Source organism: Pseudorca crassidens, chromosome 2 (assembly GCF_039906515.1).
Source record: "Pseudorca crassidens isolate mPseCra1 chromosome 2, mPseCra1.hap1, whole genome shotgun sequence".
Taxonomy (NCBI): domain Eukaryota; kingdom Metazoa; phylum Chordata; class Mammalia; order Artiodactyla; family Delphinidae; genus Pseudorca; species Pseudorca crassidens.
Genome location: NC_090297.1, coordinates 180042403 through 180063268, shown reverse-complemented (window position 1 = coordinate 180063268; position 20866 = coordinate 180042403). Strand labels below are relative to the sequence as shown.

The window sequence follows — 20866 nt, the reverse complement described above, 5'->3', positions numbered from 1 at the left end:
CAAGTTCTGAGTTGGTATTTAAAGACATATTTGACTAGTTGGCATTTCATCCTCCAATCTGCATAGTTTAAATGCATGTCCACTTGATTTAAAAAAAAAACAAAAAACTTTCCAAAGTGCTTGCTATAAAATTCCTCAATGTTTTTTTATTCTGTGACAATGATCTTTAAAATAGACATTGTCACAAGTGAGTATTCATATAAAACTAAATTGCATTTAGGCAGAAATGGCTATGTGAAAGATTTTTGAAATTCCAGTTTAAGCCCAGTATTGTGAATACTGACTACAATTATGAAAAAAATATAAATATGTGAATGGCAGGAATACTCTATGGCAGGAATACTCTGCTTCTCAAAATGCATAGAATTTCAAAAACTAGGTATATTTAATCTTCATAAGATAGAAAATTCATAAGTTATATAAAATTAAATACATATTTAAATGATACCCTTGAGTATGAGTTAATATGTTAAATAATATAAAAAGAGAAAATTGTACTGTTTTTTCCAAAATATTATGATTTTAACATTTAAATCTTAAAATATTACCATATAATGATATGCTTAGTAGCTACCTGTCAGTGAATTTTAAAAATAGATACATATATAATATACATATGTACAGTCTTTTATATAATCACAATAGGAATTCTTTCATTTAAGCAATCTCAGGGATAAGCAGTCCTTTTTTAAAAATAAGTATTCCTTTTTAGAACAAGTCACTAGCCTGATATTGACATTTTGGCCCAGAAATAACACCTAACTTTTTTTTTTTTTTCCCTTACTGCATTACCAAGAATTAGTTGTCCCTTTCTGTAAATGACGACAGTGAACCCTCCAAAGGTCAACTAATATCAGCATGACCATCTTTCTAAATAGTTAAAGATTATAGGTTTACCTTGCAAATTGCCTAACTCTTGTTTTTGTTTTTTTTTTTTGTTTTTTTTTGCGGTACGCGGGCCTCTCACTGTTGTGGCCTCTCCCGTTGCGGAGCACAGGCTCTGGACGCGCAGGCTCAGCGGCCATGGCTCACGGGCCCAGCCGCTCAGCGGCGTGTGGGATCCTCCCGGACCAGGGCACGAACCCATGTCCCCTGCATCGGCAGACGGACTCTCAACCACTGTGCCACCAGGGAAGCCCCTAACTTTTCTTTTTAGAGCCTTCCACACTTGCCCATGTTTCCACTTCCCCTAGCAGTTAAGAGTTACAGGGCGGAGAAAAGATTGGACACGATTACAGATATTCATTAATCCATGAGTGGTTTTCTGCTGCTAACAACTCTGTTAGCTAATCCACAGCAAAGAGAACAGACAGGCTATTTTCTCATTGCCAGTTTCTTCCTCCACAGTCCCTGACTCTCTTGCATTTAGCTTTTTGTCAAGTGGAGAGGGCTTTTTAACACTTATGTGGAGATATTGGATCCTTATATTTGACTCATTTTTGTGTTTCTTTTTCTTTTATGCTGGGGCTGTCATATAAATAACAAAATTACTAATGAATTCATTGAAGGTTCTTAGGTGTCAGGCATTTCACTGAGCATTAGGCCGCTTAATTCTCATAATAACCAAATGAAGAAGTTAACATGATTACGTTTACTTTTCAGTTGAGGACCATGATGTTTAAAAAGCTTAAGTAGTTTCCCTAAGTTAGTATTAATCAAGTTATGAATTAAATGTTTGATTATTAATTTATGGTGTTATTGCTAGTAGTAATTAGTGTTATAAAGTTGAGGTCAGAATCATTCACTTTAGATTTTAGAAACTGTTTTTGTGTAGACTAAGATGTCATGTATCTGCATCTCTAACATACAGTGCAGTGCCTGGCACTAGTAAGCCATCAATAAGTGTATTTGTATGAATAAACATGACTTACCTTTATGATACTAGTTCACCCTTTTTCCATTTTAAACATTTGATTAAAATATTATAGCACTTACTGGTTTTATAGAAATCGTTTTTAAATTTAAAATTGATAGGTATTTTTACAGTAGAGAAATTATAAGAAAAATATATTCATTTGCAACTTTTCATTTCAAAGTCACTCACTACAAATGAATCTGAGTAACTTGTATGCAAATTAAAGAAACAAAAAGGCAAATAGAACATGGTGTGATATTGGTCTATTTTTATATCTTAGATTGTAGTAAATTATTTAATTTCAAATGTTTAGGCAGGGGATACGTGATAATAAACAAAAATTTGGTTACAATTAGGTATCCGTTAAAATTAAGCATTTAAGTGAGCTTTTTTTCTTAAATATTATGGCCCAGTCACAAAACAACATTAAATTTGATTACTAGGAAATTTGAAGGTAACAGAGTGTTTACTAATATCCACCAGCTATGATTATTTATTTTTTAATTCTATATTATTAAATCCTACTGCTACTTTCATTTCAGGATATAACTTGAATAGTTTACCTTGGGCTTTGACTGACTGAACAGATGTATCTCTTTTATAAGAAGGCAAAATAGGATATTTTGATTATGAATGTGCTGTATTTGAGCACATTCTTGGATTTAGTTTATCAGAAAATCTGTGCCATCATTAAAATCACTTCTGGGTACAGAGACAAAATAATAATTAACTGAACTTCATCAATTATGATCAGGGAGAAGCGGCAGTTTTCATTTAATAATGGCTCGAAAGACATCTGTGAATGAAATAAGATAACAATCTATATTAAAATGGATTATAATCACTGAATAGCTTCAAATCCTTATGCAGCACATTGTAGCATTCACAGTGCTAGGAAAAATAGCTAACGTATAAATGAAATATTAATGTTTATGCATAGTAAAATAAAATGGTATTTCAATGCTAAAACTGTCTTAGCCTCAAGAATTATATAATAAAGTAACAGTAAACTATCTGTGTATCTATCTCTCCTGAAAGTGCACTTTTTACGTTCCTTCGTAAAAGTAGCTGAATTATTGTTTAGAAAGATAATTTATATGAACAATATTAAAGTATTTTTATTTGAATGATTGACATAGAAGAGTAATATAAGTTTTCATATTTCTTTAAAACATTCCTAGTTGTGTCACCTATAACCAAAATGGTATGTAATAAGTTGGCAGATATTCTTAACATTCTCCACGTGTTGCATGTAGATGCTCTATAACTAGTATCAGAAAGTGATGCTGTGTCCATATAATGTGATCAGAGTAGTCTGGTCTCTGCCTTTTTATTAAGCTTCCCCATGTGTTAGTATTTACTTTTGTAAAATAAAAACATGCAACAAGTAATTTTCAAAATACTTTTAAAATCTAATTTTTATAATTCTAGAGGAGGTTTGAAAGACTTTTTTGTTTAAATAATGTGAAGATCCTATCTTAGAATTTGATGTTAGTGCAAATTCTGCAGAATTCCCTTCTAAAGTGTTTCTACCCTTCGAATAATGTGATTCTTTACAAGAGAACATAAGGGAAATAGTTGCAGAAGTTCATGTGAAAGTGAATCCCAACAACGAAGTCAAGATCATAAAGTTATTGTAGGCAAATCTCTCTCTAATGTTGGAGAGTAATTTGTTTCTTCCATAAAACATAAGCTGGATACTTTTGTTATTATGATAGCTATGTAACTAACCTGATTGACTGAACTTAGTATTAATGTATGCAAGATTCACTCACTAACATGAACGGGATTTTGGGTAAAATTTTGATTAGTAAATCGTGAAATATAATCAGTTTAATTCAGTAATTCAAACTGTTTTAAAATATGTTAGTGACAAAGTTTAGAATGTTAACAAGACTAAATAAATACAAGTTTTATATTTGAATATTAAATTTGATTTTATAAAAAGACAAATTTTTAGTTATACAATTTGCTCGCCTATTACCCAAGCAGAATGGGTTTCAATAAGTAAGTCAATGCATTTTAAATTTCCAAATTTTGTATTTATCATATTAAGTAATGCTAACTAAACAAATGATGGGGTTACAAAAGCGAATTACTAAGGAAAATAAAACCTAATTTACTTGTTTATAAGTACTCGAATATTTCAAAAGGTGGTGGGAAAGTCATTTGCCTGTTTTGACAAAGAAGTATTTAGCCTTGCCTCTTAGTTGTATTAGATTCCACCATTAAGACAGTGGTGAGATAAACATTTTTGTGTGCTCTTTCTTTAATGAAATGTATTTAGTTTATATCTATCTAAACAGGCTAAATAGCTAGGTGATTTAAATGTGGGCAACAGAGATCTGTGTATTTTACATTCAGACCCTCATTCATTCAGGAAATATTAATGCACATCATTATGTTCTTGGCAGTAATATAGGTGCTCAGGCAACATAGATGAAGACACCATGTGACTCTGTCCTAATAGACTCCATTCTTATAGAGGTTTATGGATAATGGGCCTCAAATCCAGCAAATGACTAAAACTATTATATATTTTTTTAATTAAGCAGTATAAGAAAGACTTGGAGTATATATGATGGTCAGGATAGAAGTAAAGACTTGAAGGAGGTGAGGAGATAGCCATGACAATATCTCGGCAATAGGGTCCAGCCAGAGAGAGCAGTCCATGACAGGACCCTGAGTCCGGACCATGCCTGTCATGTTGGTCAGAAAGCAAGAATGCCAGTGTAGCTGGGGCAGAGCAAACCACAGGGAGGAAAGTAGAAAATTAGTCCAAAAGGCATAGGGAAGGGTCGGATAGAGGAGCACGCTGGAGACAAATGAAAGATTGTTAGCTTTTAGTCTAAGTGAAAGAGGGAGCCCTCTCAGGGCTTTAAGTAGAGGAATAGCATGGCTTGACTCATGTTGTCATAGGGCAGCTCTGGCTGACGGGTCGACTATAAGCTGTTGGAAAAAGGGTGGGGATGCTTACTGCAGTGGAGGGAAAAAAAACTGATGGCAGGGATCATTGTGGTGGCAGTATAAATGGTGAGTAGTGATTGTGGAGTCTGGTTATATTTTGAAGTTAGAAGCAGTGGAGTTTGCTAAAAGATTGGATATGGGTTGTTATAAAAAAAGAAAAAAAAAGTCCAGGATGATTCCAGGATTTTGGTTCAAGAAAGCTCTCTTTGCCACCATCCAATGATGAAGAGTTTGAGAGGAAGTTTAGGATTCCATTTGGACATGTTAACTTTGAGATGTCTATTGGAAATAAAGGGAAGGCATTGAGAGAAGCTGGTTGACGCTTGACTGCAGTGAGGCTGAGGGACTAGAGGACAGTGAATTCGGGGTGATCTCGGAAGATGAGTTCAGAGAAGAGCCAGGTGTTTGGGATTTTATTCTGAATGTGGCATTGAGAGTTAGAAACAGAGAGGGAACAAGATTTGACCTATAATTTAAAAGGATTATTGTGTTCTCAGGCTAAATATTTAAGTATCCTCTGCATCATTTTCTCTTGGGGAGAAGGAACAAAAGTCATTTATTTATTACAAAAATATTTATTGACTTAGAAGATCAATGTTTTAAAAACTGTAGGGACATTGTTACTCATGAACCTAAGCAGTGGCCCATTTAATGAGCCCCTAAGAGAAACCAGCAGACGAGCCTATTCAAAATCAGAGGAAAACTCTAAAAGTAATTCAGTGTATTCATCTTTATTAGTCTTTTTTTAAAAAGTTGATTTTGCTTTTGTATAATTATACCAAATATGCAACAACTGTTTCATTTTCTTATCATTTTAGGGGTCTTCATTTTCATATCAATTTAGAGAGCATTAAGGTATACCAAGTCCTTCAAGTGTAAGTGTAATATTAACAAATAAGTGAAAGGCTCACATGATTTTCCCAGGTCAAGTAAATGGAATGTTGCATAAGGATTATAAAAAAATGCTTGTAAGTATAGATTTAACTACAACCATATCAAGGAAATTAAATACCTTGCAATATGGTTTATTCAGCAAAATTTATTAAGATTTACATAGGTTGTGATAGGTATTATCATGTATACAGTTTGGTAGATTGAAAAGCATAGCCATAATATTTTGTGGCTCCTCTCATGAAGACATGGAGTCTGTTTCCACACTCCTTCAATCTGGGAGGATCTTGTGACTTTGGCAAATAGAATGGGCTGATCAAAGCTAGGTCTTCAGAGGGCTTGCAGCTGCCATGCCAAAAAGGAAACTGGTTGAGTTGATCGGAGGCTGAGAGGTCTCATGGAGAGAAACTAGGCGCCACAGCCAACAATGAAACCTGACCATAGACCCCAGTGGTGGGAGCATCCTGAGCCTTCCATTCAGCCAGACTTCTAGCTGAACACAGCTGCAGGTGTGAGCCCAAGAAAACCAGAGGAGCTTCCCACCGAACCATGTGAGATGATAAATTGTTACTTTTTTAAACCAATAAGTTTGGGGGAGTTTGTTTTGCAGTAATATAAAACTGAAACATGCATGAACTATTTTTTGGAGTTTGTATATATTATTTGAGCAGGGTTTAATTAAGTGTTATTTTGTTCATTTAGCAGTTAGCTACTGGATAGCTGCTATGCACTTTGTTCTAAGTGTTGTAGGAAAATTATAAAGTATAAATACTGTCATCGAGGTTGATAATAGTTGAGTAGGGTTGATAAATATTTAACACTAAATATATATATATATATACATATTTGTAAAAGTGTAGCTATCTAAGACATGAACTCATATATACTTTAGAAATTCATCAGAAACACTGTAGCTTGGGATACAAAGAAGTCTTCATGAGGGAGGTTATATCTGAGCTAGGGTTTCAAAAAATGGGAATTCTTGTAGGTATTGGAGAAAGAGGATTTTCAATTGAAAGAAACAGATTGGGCAAAAAGTATACATTGGGCCATGGGTTATATATATTATGATAAGCAAACAGTCCAAATAACATGTAAAAGGGAGATAAGTGAGACAAACGAAGAAAAAACAGGTTAGATCCAGGTTTTGGATTCTAGTTAATTCTTTTTTCTTACAAAGCTTTGCAAAGATTTATCAAATGATTATTAATTATCTGCTACTTTTTCACCTTATTTTCCACCTTATTTCTCTTTACTAGAGGCACCTTATTTTATTTCATTTTCATTTATTTTCTTTATTTATTTTTGGCTGGGTTGGCTCTTCGTTGCTGCGTGTGGGCTTTCTCTCATTGCGGTGAGCAGGGCCACTCTATGTTGCCGTGGGCGGGCTTCTCATTGCGGTGGCTTCTTTTGTTGCGGAGCATGGGCTCTAGGCGCGCGGGCTTCAGTAGTTGTGGCACGTGGGCTCAGAAGTTGTGGCTCGCGGGCTTAATTGCTCTGCGGCATGTGGGATCTTCCCAGACCAGGGCTTGAACCCATGTCCCCTGCATTGGCAGGCGGATTCTTAACCACTGCGCCACCAGGGAAGCCCTTGGATTCTAGTTAATTCTATATGCACCACGTATCTATTGCTGAATAACAAGCCACTGCCAAACCCCAAACTTTGTAGTTTCTCACAGTTGTGTGATGGGTGACTGGGGCAGTTCTTCTGCTGTTCTCACCTGTGATTACTCTTTTGGCTTCAGTCACGTGACGGCCTCACAGGTGCTGGTGAGTCTAAGACGGCATCTTTCTGCTGTGCAGCTGTTTGTGCTGGCTGGCAGCTGGGACATGCTGTTTTTTCTCCGCATGGCCCCTCATCCTCCAGTTGACTATATGGGGCTGCTGCACAGCACCATGAGTGAGAACAAGAACTTCAGTGTCTTCAGAACTTCCAAGACTTGGAAGTCTTGGTCTTAGACTTCCAAGAAAGTGAGAACAAGAACTTCAGTGTCCTCTAAGGTCTAGGTTTATGCAACTCACACAGCATCACTTCCACAATACTCTATTGGTCAAAACAAGTCAATAGGCCAGCTTAAATTCAAGGTCAAGGAGAGACACACTGTACACCTTAGTGGGAAGTACAGCAATATCATGTTGCAAAGGAGAATGAACATAAGAATTGATTTATTGGCAGCTATTATAATAGTACGTCACACCACAAATTAGAAAGTGTTCTCGGGCTTCCCTGGTGGCGCAGCGGTTGAGAGTCCGCCTGCCGATGGAGGGGACGCGGGTTCGTGCCCCGGTCCGGGAAGATCCCACATGCTGCGGAGCGGCTGGGCCCGTGAGCCATGGCCGCTGAGCCTGTGCGTCCGGAGCCTGTGCGTCTGGAGCCTGTGCTCCGCAACGGGAGAGGCCACAGCAGTGAGAGGCCCGCATACCGCAAAAAAACAAACAAACAAACAAAAAAAAGAAAGTGTTCTTCAACAGTGAGAATCTAGTTGCTTTTTTGAACCTGAGATTGATATATCCAAGCTGTGTTTAAAGAATATGAATATGGCCTTTATGAGTGGGTCGCATTAAAAGAAGGACAAACTGAAGACCAGGAAGCAGAGCAGGAGATTTTTTCTGGTAGTTCTGGTCACGGTAACACATGTCTCAATTAGGAAATGTACATTTTATCTATAAACAGAGATTTGCTTTTAATGTGTAGTGATGCAAAATATAGTAAGCCCTTCAGTAACATTTGAATTCTTAAAAATATATAAATTATATTTTTCCTCATTCTATTTCCTACTGAAGTATAAAAGTGATGCAAAGTTGTTTACCTTCTCAAATATAAATTATTTTAAATAAAGTAAAAAACATATTCCACAGAAAGGTCTATTGTTATCAAACAGCTGTTCTCTTTGGTTGTATGAAGGCTCCATCTGAATAGTCTTAGAATTAACTTGGCTGGTATATTGCATAGAGGCAGCTGAGAAAATAAACTGACATGAGTCAACTATTATGACCTGGCAGCTTACACAAAATTTCTGAACATAGAACCAGTGAAATTTTGCTGAAATGTTCTGGAGACCTGGAGTTAAGAAAACAGAAAAATAACAGAACAGTTCCTGCCTCAGAAGCAAAATGATGACACGAACCCTACTGTTTCTCTTCTGTCCCTTGGTTTATCTACCTGTGTGCCTACCCATCTTCCTAACTATCCAGTGGCTTATATACTCTGCCTTAAAAAGATTTAAGTTAATTGAATATTTATGATATGTAACTTAGACAAATACATAGATATCTTAAAAGGCTGGAAAAGGAATTTCTGTAGTTTAAACATTGAATAGCACATCTTCTTTTTCATCACCCCATTCCTACCATCAGTCCCAAGCAACCATTAATATGCTTTCTGTGTCTTTTCTGGACATTTCATATAAACAGAATCATACAATATGTAGTCCGTCCTTTACATCGGGCTTCTTTCACTCTTTTTTTGGCTTGTTCATATTTTAACATGCGTCAGTACTAGATTCCTTTTTATTGCTGATTTTTTATGTTGCAAGTCTCATTTCCCTCCAACATTGCACATATATGCATGTTTCATAGCCTTACTTTTTTTTTTTTTTTTAAGCTAGTAGCAGTGCTATTTCTAATGCTATTTTAGGAATTCTACTTTGGGAACATCTTATAACAATTTCTATGCTGTTCCCTGACTTTCATATCATCAATAGCTTTGTACAGATAATCGATCTACTTAGAGACTCATTTTTAGAGGCACCTTGCAATGGTTAACTCCTCAAGCCTTTCCTGTATACAGTTGTCCCTCTGTATCCACAAGTTCCACATTTGTGGATTCAACCAATCACAGATTGAAAATATTTGGGAAAAATTTCCAGAAAGTTCCAAAGAACAAAACTTGAATTTGCCGCACACAAGCAACTACTTACATAGACTTTGCAACTTATTTATAGCTATTTTTATAGCATTTACATTGTATTAGGTACTATAAGTAATCTAGAGATGATTTAAAGTATACAGAAGGATGTGTATAGGTTATATGCAAATATCAATACTATGCCATTTTATATAAGGGACTTGAGCATCTGTGGATTTTGGTATCTGTGGGGATCCTGGAACGAGACCCCAGGGGATACTGAAGGATGACTGTGTATGGAACACACACACACGGAATATATACACGTATATCTATACCACATGTATATACTGAAAAATGTCTCTCTGTTAAAAAAAAAAAAAGACTACTGACTATTGCTATTTTCTTTTGAATTTTATTTTATTTACTTTTTTTATACAGCAGGTTCTTATTAGTTATCTATTTTAAACATGTTAGTGTATATATGTCAATCCCAATCTCCCAATTCATCCCACCACCACCCCCTGACAATTGCTATTTTGATGGGGAAGAGATCTAGTGAATTCTGGTGTCTGTGTTTCCTCGACACGCATTCAAAATGTTTGTGTAGGTCACCCATGAAATTCAGTCTATTTATTTTACATGCTATTCAAATATACTTTGTGATACTTTGGCTACAATTTTTGGCTACTAATGAAAATAAGACTATATCTGTTTGATGTAGGAAAAAAAGCTTAAAAATTATATTTCCTCAACCAAAATACTGTTCCATGTAAGTTCCTAACTACTAAGTGGATTTATGAAATGCACTTTGGTTTTCAAGAGAGTCATGATGAGAAGCAGTGTGCCTAATTTGAAAGTTTTAATTGTAATACACATGTGTTTCTTTAGCATTTGTGGAATCCAACATCTGGAACGAATAGGAAAGAAGCTGAATCTCTTTGACTCCCTTTATTTCTGCATTGTGACGTTTTCTACTGTGGGCTTTGGGGATGTCACTCCAGAAACATGGTCGTCCAAGCTTTTCGTTGTTGCCATGATCTGTGTTGCTCTCGTGGTTCTCCCCATACAGGTAAACACAACCATGTTAAATTTTATAGGAACCTGCAAAGTCTTATGAAATCAAATCTTCCACATTTAATAAAAATTGCAGGGTGGCTTGTTAATCTAACAATAATATATTAACACCTGCTATTGTTCCATCCAGTCAATTAATTACAATTGTATCAGAAATGCCTTTTTGCATGGTATTAGAAACACTGAGTTTTTTTTCCCTCCAGTCACAATTGATAGCTCACATTTCATTTCAATTCTTCAAGGTGCTTTCTTTCAAATGTAGAGTACTTATGTTAATTTTAGGATTGTAGGATAGTATATTTTTAAATTATAGAATGATAGCTCAAGGAAATATACTTGTGAAGGGTTGATTTCTCTTGAGTCTTGAAAATACATGTAAAAGCCATATGTTGTAATGAATAAAAATTGTTTCCATATGATGGTCAACTAAAACAAAATCTGAAGATGATACATAGCTATCATGCAGCATTTTGGAGAATGGATAAGGAGATAGCAAAGGGACAGAGATATAAAATGAGACTAAAGGTACATAGAGGCAATCTTCAACTTTTTCCTGCAATGAACTCTGGGTGTCCATGGGTGGGCAGGTCAGAAACAGGATGTGGTCAATACAAATAAATCTTGCATGTTCCGTTACAGAACCATTGGACACAGTGTATTGAAATATACTTTACATAGGTATAAAAATGATCTTCGGGCTTCCCTGGTGGCGCAGTGGTTGAGAGTCCGCCTGCCGATGCAGGGGACACGGGTTCGTGCCCCGATCCGGGAAGATCCCACATGCCGGGGAGTGGCTGGTCCCGTGAGCCATGGCCGCTGAGCCTGCGCGTCCGAAGCCTGTGCTCCGCAACGGGAGAGGCCACAACAGTGAGAGGCCCGCGTACCGCAAAAAAAAAAAAAAAAGATCTTCCCGTTCCTATCCAATCATACATGTCATCCTTAATGACACCCCTCCCCTATACACTCCACAACCGTTAGATACCAGCTACTAAATAACTAGAATGTGGCCTTTTGTTGGTGGTAAGGGTATCTCCCCTTGCAGGAGATGTGGGCTGAAGTTGATATAAGAATGTGGGAGAAAAAAGTGAGGCTTTTCTCTTTGACTCAGTGCATGACATATATAGCTGCATACCCTACTGGACAGAGCAGAGGCATGGAACTCTTAGTGCCCTGCTATGATACAATAGGAAAATCATATTACTGTGTTTCCTGAAGACCTGAAGGCCCTGGGAGGCATTAGCAAGCTCTGCAGCCATCCTGTGAAGAGCCTCTTATTGAAGGGAACACTGATCATTTGAATCTCAAAGACTTTCATCTAAGAAATTGAGTATACTTAATAAACAACAGATGTATTGCATTTATTTTTATTTTTATGTCCCGTGTCTTTCATTCACATGTGGAAAATGCATTACAGTTTGAACAGCTGGCCTATTTGTGGATGGAGAGACAAAAGTCAGGTGGAAACTATAGTCGACACAGAGCTCAAACTGAAAAGCATGTTGTTCTGTGTGTCAGCTCACTGAAGATTGACTTACTCATGGACTTTTTGAATGAATTCTATGCTCATCCAAGACTCCAGGTACCTTTAAACAGATCATACCTACTAACATTGTCAAGGTCAGTTAATCATAGTACAGCCTGTGTTCTGGAGGATTTTTATTTATACACTCAAATTTAGAATGAGAAAATGAAGAACTACAAATATAACCAGGAACATAGAAAAAAATGCTGGAGGAATACACAGTATGTTAAGTTTCCTTCTGTATCTATACTGAAAGACAGATGGAATTATGTTACTGCTATAAAGAAAGGTTTCCTCTGATTAAAATGATTGCTTTTTTTCTCCCTTGGGTAATGCATAAATGATATTTTTATGAAACAGTGAAATTTAACATAAAATATAATAAAACAATGAAAGAATCATTGCAATATCATCTGCTCACTTGAATATTTCAGAATTTTATCAAGTGTTGCTGATAGAAATGTGGAAGTCTGGAAGTTCCATTTTTCCTTTTGTTTCCTGGAGTGAAACTAGGTCTTATTTATAGTAACAATAAGTGACCAAAATTTGGGAAATAACTTGCTGATTGAGATCATAAATTCAGAAAAATCTCTTCTTCTGTCTATGCAGACGAACTCCTCAGATACTTCTTCCACTTGCCATGGTTCTGGGTCATTGTAGACTTAGGTCATCTCCTTTGCTGCTCAAGGCACTTAATCTAGTCCAAACAGCAAAGAGCTACTTGAATTTCTTGTGTTTCCCCAATAAATTAGTGGCAAGAGTTTGGATAATCCTGAGGTCAAGACAGTGCTGAGTACATCAATTATCTCTCCCTTAAATAAAGAGCTTTTTTCTTGAATATTTTAGAGAACTTTTAAAATACTACTTTTTTGGATTCAAAAAAATCTAATTTAGAAGTGATACTTATATAATATATTCTTCTGTTTTTGCATAAATTATTTTTCCTTTTTTGCAGGAATTCCAAATTTAATGGTTAGGTTTTTTATTATTCATATTAAATAATTTCAGATGCTTATTATAACCCACAAAGAAAATCTATTTTGGGGAAAATTCGATCCTTCCAGATTTTGATCCCTAGTAATTTATTTTGTCTAATATCAATATGGAGAATTCTTAGAACTCCAAAAATTCCTACTAGATATATTATAAAGTGATAAAATGGTGAGTGTTTACCAGAGAATTTGAATTCTTATAGATAAATTATTTTAAATTCTTATAGATTTTAAATTCTTACAGATTGTTTTTTATTTTCTCCAAAAGACCATTATTTTGAAATATTTTGATCTCAAACTTTTAAATTTAAGTTACTTTGTCAGTATTATCAATATTTTTGTGAATCTTTTTCCATTCAGATATTCATCAGAATATTTTCAATATTATCAGTTCATAATAATATTGATACAAATCACCATCACAGTTTTTATCTAAAAGTAACAATTCGAAGTATGAATTGATCCTTAGGACTTCTGGCTGGTATGCAATTTATCTTTTAGAATCAGCCTGAAGTCGTAACTGAAAACTTCGTAGACTGGAAATGTGTGCTGAGTATAAGCACCGATTACCTTCCCTTCCTGGTACTAATAAAATTGAAAAAGATCAGGATGAATATATTGATTTATGAGATTTTTATATGTCTGTTATGTTTATTACTGAATCATTTTATTTAACGCTGGGTTTTAAATGCAAACTTTTATTTGTTATAAGAGTTAATTTCTACTTTATCATATTTTGAAATGTTCTTAGATATTCTATTTACCTACGTAGTATAAAACAAAGCATTATTGTCTCTAACCCATGGCCCCCTTTGTTTTGAGTAGGATTATTATGTGGTGATTTTGTGTCCTACTGAAATGGATGTGCAGGTCCGAAGGGTCCTACAGATTCCGATGTGGTCACAAAGAGTCATCTACCTTCAAGGTTCAGCCCTTAAAGATCAGGATCTGTTGCGAGCAAAGTGAGTATATCTCTTCAATATTTTCCATCTTGTACTGTTTTAATATCTTTTCTCTCCTCCAAATTTTAGCAGTTTTCAGTGTTGCAAGGTGTGTTTTTGAATACAGGCTTTTGCTTTCATCCCACTGCTGGTCAAATCGGAAGGTTAAAAATATAAAATCCGCGTATTTGCTCCTCTTTCTCAGGGCAGGGATGTTTGGCAGACGGTGTCCACACAGCACGGTGAGAAGTGTGGTGTCACGTAATTATCTCAGGCTTCTGGGAGGTGAGCTGAGTTATCCAGACTCAAGGAGAGTCATCTCCAAATCCCTGGATACTGTTTTTATTCCCAGATAAAAATCTTGGGCTAAACATTGTGTGAGATGCCAAAGCAGTTCGTGTCAGGGTTTAAATTTAAGGAGCTTGTATCATATACGGGTCGGGTAACACTTGTGTTGCCCGGTGGTGTCTGAGATGAAAGAGTCCTTGGGAACTGGAAGAATCAGAAAGGTGACAGGGGTCTTAGTTTCTCTCTTCTTGTTGTGTAGGTGCCAGCCCACCAAGCTTAAAGGTGACATAGTCTTACACATTTGTCACAGGTCATGAGGGTCATTTCATGGGGGCAGAGTGAGAGGACGGTTGGTTAGGCTGTAGACACTGGGGAATCTGGGCATCTGCAAAACAGCATCCTTAGTTTCAGAAGCCAGAAGAGATCCTTAGCACAAGTAGCTTTGCTCAATGTTTTCTCTTGTTTTACAAGTTTTAAACATATCTTCATGTTTATCCTTGAGTTGTCCTACAAACTCTTTTAGGTTTAAAAGTATCTTCCCTCAATTTCATAACATAACTGTTTTTTTCTTTGTTGTTGTTTTGGTTTTTTTCCAGATCGCTTGAGTATGTGTGTTAGTGTGTGTGTACTGGTGCATGTTCTCCATGTGTTTGTGTATGTTCTGTGTTTCTTTATGCATGTTCTCTGTGTGTTTGTGTGTGTATGGGGGAGGGGGTGTGTGGGTGATGGAAAAGAACAGAAGAAAATTTCCAAACTCATTTTTGCTGCTTACTCCTGCAAAAGATGACTAGATAGCTCATAACAGGAACTCTGACATTAGTTTTGATTTATATATAATAGGTCAGTTTAACTGAGATTTTTCCAAAGATTTAATAACTTCTGAAACAAAAAAGTCAGTAGAAACTGTCAGGATATAATGAATGGTACATAATTGTAAAACTAAGCTTCTTTGAGAATATATTGGATGAGCCAAAAAGTGTCTTCAGTTTTTTAAGTAAAAATAAAAGACACATTTTTCATTTTCACCAAGAACTTTATTGAACAACGTATTCACCTTTTTGTTCCACTACCTTCTGCCATTTTTCAGGCAACTTCGTAATTCCATCTTCCCAAAACTTTTTATCTTTTTGAGCAAAGAACTGTTCCAGGTGCCTTTTACAGTCTTCCAGGAAACTCAAATTTTTTCCATAAGAGAATTTTTAAAGACTGAAATAAATGGAAATCCGAAGGGGCAATGTCTGGAATACGGCGGATGAATCATAACTTCCCAGCCAACCTGTAACAGTTTTTGCCTGGTCATCAAAGAAAGATGAGGTCTTGTGTTATCCTGATGGAAGGTTATACCTTTTATATTAACTAATTCTGGACGCTTTTCATCGAGTGCTGCTTTCAGTTGGTCTAATTGGGAGCAGTACTTGTTGGAATTAATTGTTTGGTTTTCTGGAAGGAGCTCATCATAGAAGATTCCCTTCCAATCACACCATATACACAGCATCACCTTCTTTGGATGAAGACCAGCCTTTGGTGTGGTTGGTGGTGCTTCATTTCACTTACCCCATGATCTCTTCCATTCCACATTGTTGTACAGTATCCACTTTTCTTTGCCCATCACAATTTGTTTTAAAAATGGAACATTTTCATTACGTCTCAGTAGAGAATCGCACGTGGAAACATGGTCAAGAAGGTTTTTTTCGCTGAACTTATGTGGAACCCAAACATCAAAGCGATTCGCATAACTAAGCTGGTGCAGATGATTTTCAACGCTTGATTTGGTTATGTCGGCTATCTCCCGCGTGGTATAATGTTGATTGTTCTCAGTTATTGTTTCAATTTGATCCTTATCAACTTCAACTGGTCTACCCGACTGTGGAGCATCGTCCAGCAAGACATCTCCAGCACGAAACTTCGCAAACTTTTGACACGTTCAATCAGTCGCAGCACCTTCTCCATACTAGAGCCATCTTACCCAAAAGACTGAACGAAACTTTTGGCCCACCCAATATTAGTATTTGTTGTGGATTACATACTTCATATATGTTGTCACTATACATGACAGTTCTAGAATAAGTCAGATTCTCCCATTACCTCGAGTAAAACACAGGTGTTTGCTATTTGCTATCTATACTCATTATTTGGGAACCGTAAAGAAATAGTTGCTTAGACAGTAATATAACTTGGATCTTTATATTCATCTGCATAGGTAATCAATATGCTTAATTTATTATAATGAGTTAAGTTCTTCATATGGTAAGAATGAGTCATGCACATATTATGGTCAGTATGAATTTCTGTGATAAATGAAGTCTTTTGACTACCTAATAAATTAATCTAAGCCATTAGGATTGGCTGTTAGTATCTTAGCTCGATACTACCTAGGATTAACACACTCATTTAGTATTAGTAGTGTTAATAATGGTTTCTTAGCAAAATCAGTCACATTTGCAAGAAGCATTCCTCCATAAGAATAAAAAAGAAAAGTGTGGATGAGTGAGAGGTAGCAGGGTGGTAATTCTCAAAAAGCTGAATTAAGAAAGAAGGCACCATTTCTATGTTCATTTCTTATCCTATGTCACATGAAGATTTGGGATTTAATGTTAACTAATACATTCTTCAGTACAATTCCCCATGCAAGAAACAAGGAGTAGGATTCTCCAAACCAGTTCCAAAGGTCAGTTGTATGAGTTTTGAATTGCTCTGTTGAAGATGACATTTAGAAAATGTTATACAATGCTCATAGTGTCTTAATAACCACGACTACTTCACATTTTTCCAAAACTGTTTGGTTTGGTCTAATTCCATGGATTTTTCATAGAAAATATTTTGGAGAAAAATTCTTTTATCATAATGAACCAGAAAGATAAATAATTCCTTATTTTGAAAATACACAGTTTTATGTTTTTAGAACATTACTTATCAAGCACTGAAGCGTAATTACTGTTTATCACTACATTTAAGAAATATAGAACTTTAGCATGAAAGGAAAGGTTTTCGAACAGTTGATGATTCATCTCCAGGAAATATAAATGTACGGTAGAGTTTGGCTTACAAATACTAAGCAGCTTTGTTTCCTCTCTCTTAGTTTTGTTGACATACTGAAGCCAAAATGTAATCCATCTAAACTAAAGGCTAATACAACTCCCTCAATTTACACAAAGTATATATATGAAAAAAATATACAATGATAAAAGAGAAAATAAAAGTTGACTTTTTTTAACTTCTGTATTATAAGCTCTTGAGTTATATAGCCAATCTACAACAATTATTTTGTTTACAGTCAAATATAGTCACGATCCTAGAAATCCTACTTTCATTTAAACCTAAGGATGTCCGTAGTTTACACGTACTTTATATGCACTGGAATTCTATTTTGCAGATAATGCATAGATATACACAGATATGTCAGTGTGTGATTATCTTATTTTTCCATCTGCATTTAGGATGGATGATGCTGAGGCCTGTTTTATTCTGAGCAGCCGTTGTGAAGTAGATAGGACATCCTCTGTAAGTTTCTAAAATCTCTTTTTGTAAATTGTTCTTTTTTCCTTAGAAGATTTTTAATTTATTTATTTTTTAATCTGCCAACATTAAATACTGATGACCTTAAAAATTTTGCTACATGGAAGTGAATATCTCTAAACTATCTTGCCAAAATATAAGAATAGTTGCATCATTGACTGTATCAACGAAAGTATTCTTGAAGTAGTTATCACTAATCCTTGGGTTTTCAGTTGATCAAAATGAAATGAGTCATATATAAACAGAACTAGATCATTTTTAATTAAATATATCCTATGCGATGTGATTTTGTTCAAAAGATCTCAATTTCTTCAACTTAAAAACAAGGCAGATGGATCAGGCACTCTGCATAAAATCAGTTGGAGAGTTTCTAAAAAAATATGCATTTGTGAAAGTTCTATTCAGGATATGCAGGGTGGGAATTGGGAAGCTGTGTATTTTTAAAAGATCTCCAGGTGATTTTGAAGCACCTCCCAATTTGGAAATCTCTGGCTTATATGATCTCCATGATACATTTTTTAGGTCTAAAGTTCTATAAACTCACAATTAAATTAAATCTTACAATTTACCAAATTATAACTTCTATTTTTTAAATACATTTTAATTTTATTACTTTTAAAAAGTGCTTTATTATTCTATGTTGAGGATGTACTGTTAACTCCTGTGTTTCTAAGCCAGTAAGTTCATCGGTAGTCATACCTGTGGTACACAGACAGATGAGAACCTTGTTGGCTTCTGTAGTGATTGGGGAAAAGGCAAAATATGTCTGGGTCTTTTAGGGACATGATTTGCACTTTTCTGGAGCATCTAATAGGCGTGCTCTGGTACATTACTTTAGAATTGCAAGTCCTGAATGTGACAGGCTTTGTGTTGTTCTCACTCTAATTTAACTAAAATTTTTACTCATTTTTAAACCAACTTACTCATCCTTCATTTGAAGAGGACTATTATGTGTTGAATTGTGTCCCTCAAAAACTCATGTGTTCCAAACCTCCAGTACCTCATAATGTGAACTTACTTGGCGATAAGGTCTTAATAGAGATAATCAACTTATAATGAGTTTATTAGAGTGGGTCTTAGTCCCATATGAGCCGTGTCCTTGTAAAAAAGGGAAATGTGGTGACTGACAGATAACAGGGAGAATGCCACATGCACATTAAGACAGTCTTCTCTAAGCCAGGAGAGAAGCCTGGGACACATACTCCCCTCACAGCCCTCAGGAGGAGCCAACCTTACCAACACCTTGATTTTGGACTCTGGCCTCCAGGACGATGAGACAATAAATTTTCGTTAAGCCACCCAGTTTGTGGTATTTTGTTATTGCAGCCCTAGCAAACTAATGTAAGGCCATAGACCAAACAAATGATTGCAAAGTTTGTAAAATATTTCTTTTTAAAAAATATATATTTTAAAATTCACTTGCTCCCCTCCTTCTCCACAGTTACTGTCTTAATTCAGACCAGATTCTCCTCGGTCCACTTACGCACTATTGCAATGGTTTCTTAATTGTTTCCACACATTGGATGCTCCAAACATATTTATTGAATAAGTGAACTGGAATTGAACATCCTCTACCTTATGTTTCTATAATTATTTAACTTATGTAATTGTGAATCTTGGGCCTCTCCAGTGGCAGCTTAGTTTCAGAAGACTTCCAGTCTTCCAGTATCTATGTAATAAGGGGAGTAAACATTAGGAAATAATTACCTAATGTCTTTTAGAGTACCCTTTACAAGGTGAATTTGGAAGCTTTCCATTAAACAGATGCATTCCATTTCTTCCTGATGCTCTAGAAAATTTGTAAGAAATGCATAAAAAGACTTCACTCATCAAGACAAAGGAGATGGTAGATGAGGAGACATTAATACAAGTTTGGAAGCTAGAAAGCAGATGGCTGGGTGGTAACTGACTTAACAGACAGAAGGAAGGTAACATTTAAGTTGAGAGAGGAAACAAATCAGAAGCAGGCTCTTTTCTGCAATGGAGCCTCAAAAGTTGCAGGAAATAGAGGCACCAGATGCCTCTGCAAGTAGGGTCTTACGTGGTACTAAATATATGAACAGTGATTAAAAGTCTGGAGGAGAAGCAGTTAGATTCCCTGAACCCCTCCACACATCTATGGCTGGTCCCTCTCCCCATCCTTGGAAAATAGGTTTACTGTTTGGCGAATTTGGCCAAAATAAACACTTTCTGGCTGCCCAGGAAGAAAGAGTGGGAAATTAGCCTGTGGCAGAGACTCCTGACCCACTGATGCCCCCTGGGAATGAAGCATTGGAAGCGAAATCCTCTGATTCTGTGCAGTTTCAGAGAAGGTCAGTGTGAGTTACTGAAGCAGTTGGGGGACAGGAGATGCAGGAGACTGTTTCCTCTGCCTACTTATGGTGGAGACAGCTCAGGTTACTGCGTGATCCAGATGGTGGGGTGGGGACCCTCCAGGAACACCCAGAAGGGCTCCCTTTGTATTGGGCTGGTTGGTGCAGCAAGACTGATTGGTAGACGCACATTAGGACTGGAAGCTTTCTTAGCCAAGCGTGTGTGTGTGTGTGTGTGTACATAGGATGTGAAAATAAGCTTCCTGCATTCACTCAGGTCCCAAACAGCTTTTGAGTACTTCACTCCTACATATGTTCAAACAACAGTGATCACTAGACATTTAAGGAATTTCCTAACAAGAAAAAGAAGGAACCAAGTAACGGACATACAAAAAGCATATAGAAAAGAGGAATTAAGGGAAAACACAAATACCACCATAGAATTCTGGGAGAATAAATAAATTTCAAAATATGTAATAAATATCCTATTTTTAGTCATTTAGTAATTGAGAAGATGAGAAGAGTATACATATATAAAACAAGAATAGTAGGCTATAGAACAAGACAAATCAAAACAAAACAAGAACATTCAGTGAACCAAAAAGAGCTTCTGGAAATTAAATATAGGTAACAAATGAAAAATTAAATAAAATATTTA

At 35.9% G+C, this 20866-nt stretch overlaps 1 protein-coding gene across 25 annotated transcripts in view; it reads left to right on the top strand.

The window, feature by feature from the left end:
• KCNT2 (potassium sodium-activated channel subfamily T member 2) overlaps positions 1-20866 on the top strand; it is a 372254-nt gene that overhangs the window by 179520 nt on the left and 171868 nt on the right. For all 25 annotated transcript variants that reach the window (XR_010941497.1, XM_067729796.1, XM_067729784.1 and 22 more), the window contains 4 exons: positions 10452-10632; positions 12052-12216; positions 13977-14113; positions 17818-17881. Coding sequence is in view for 24 of the 25 variants with exons in the window: in XM_067729796.1 (XP_067585897.1) it covers positions 10452-10632; positions 12052-12216; positions 13977-14113; positions 17818-17881 (547 nt within the window). In the remaining variant the exon portion in view is untranslated. The remainder of the gene's footprint in view (positions 1-10451; positions 10633-12051; positions 12217-13976; positions 14114-17817; positions 17882-20866) is intronic.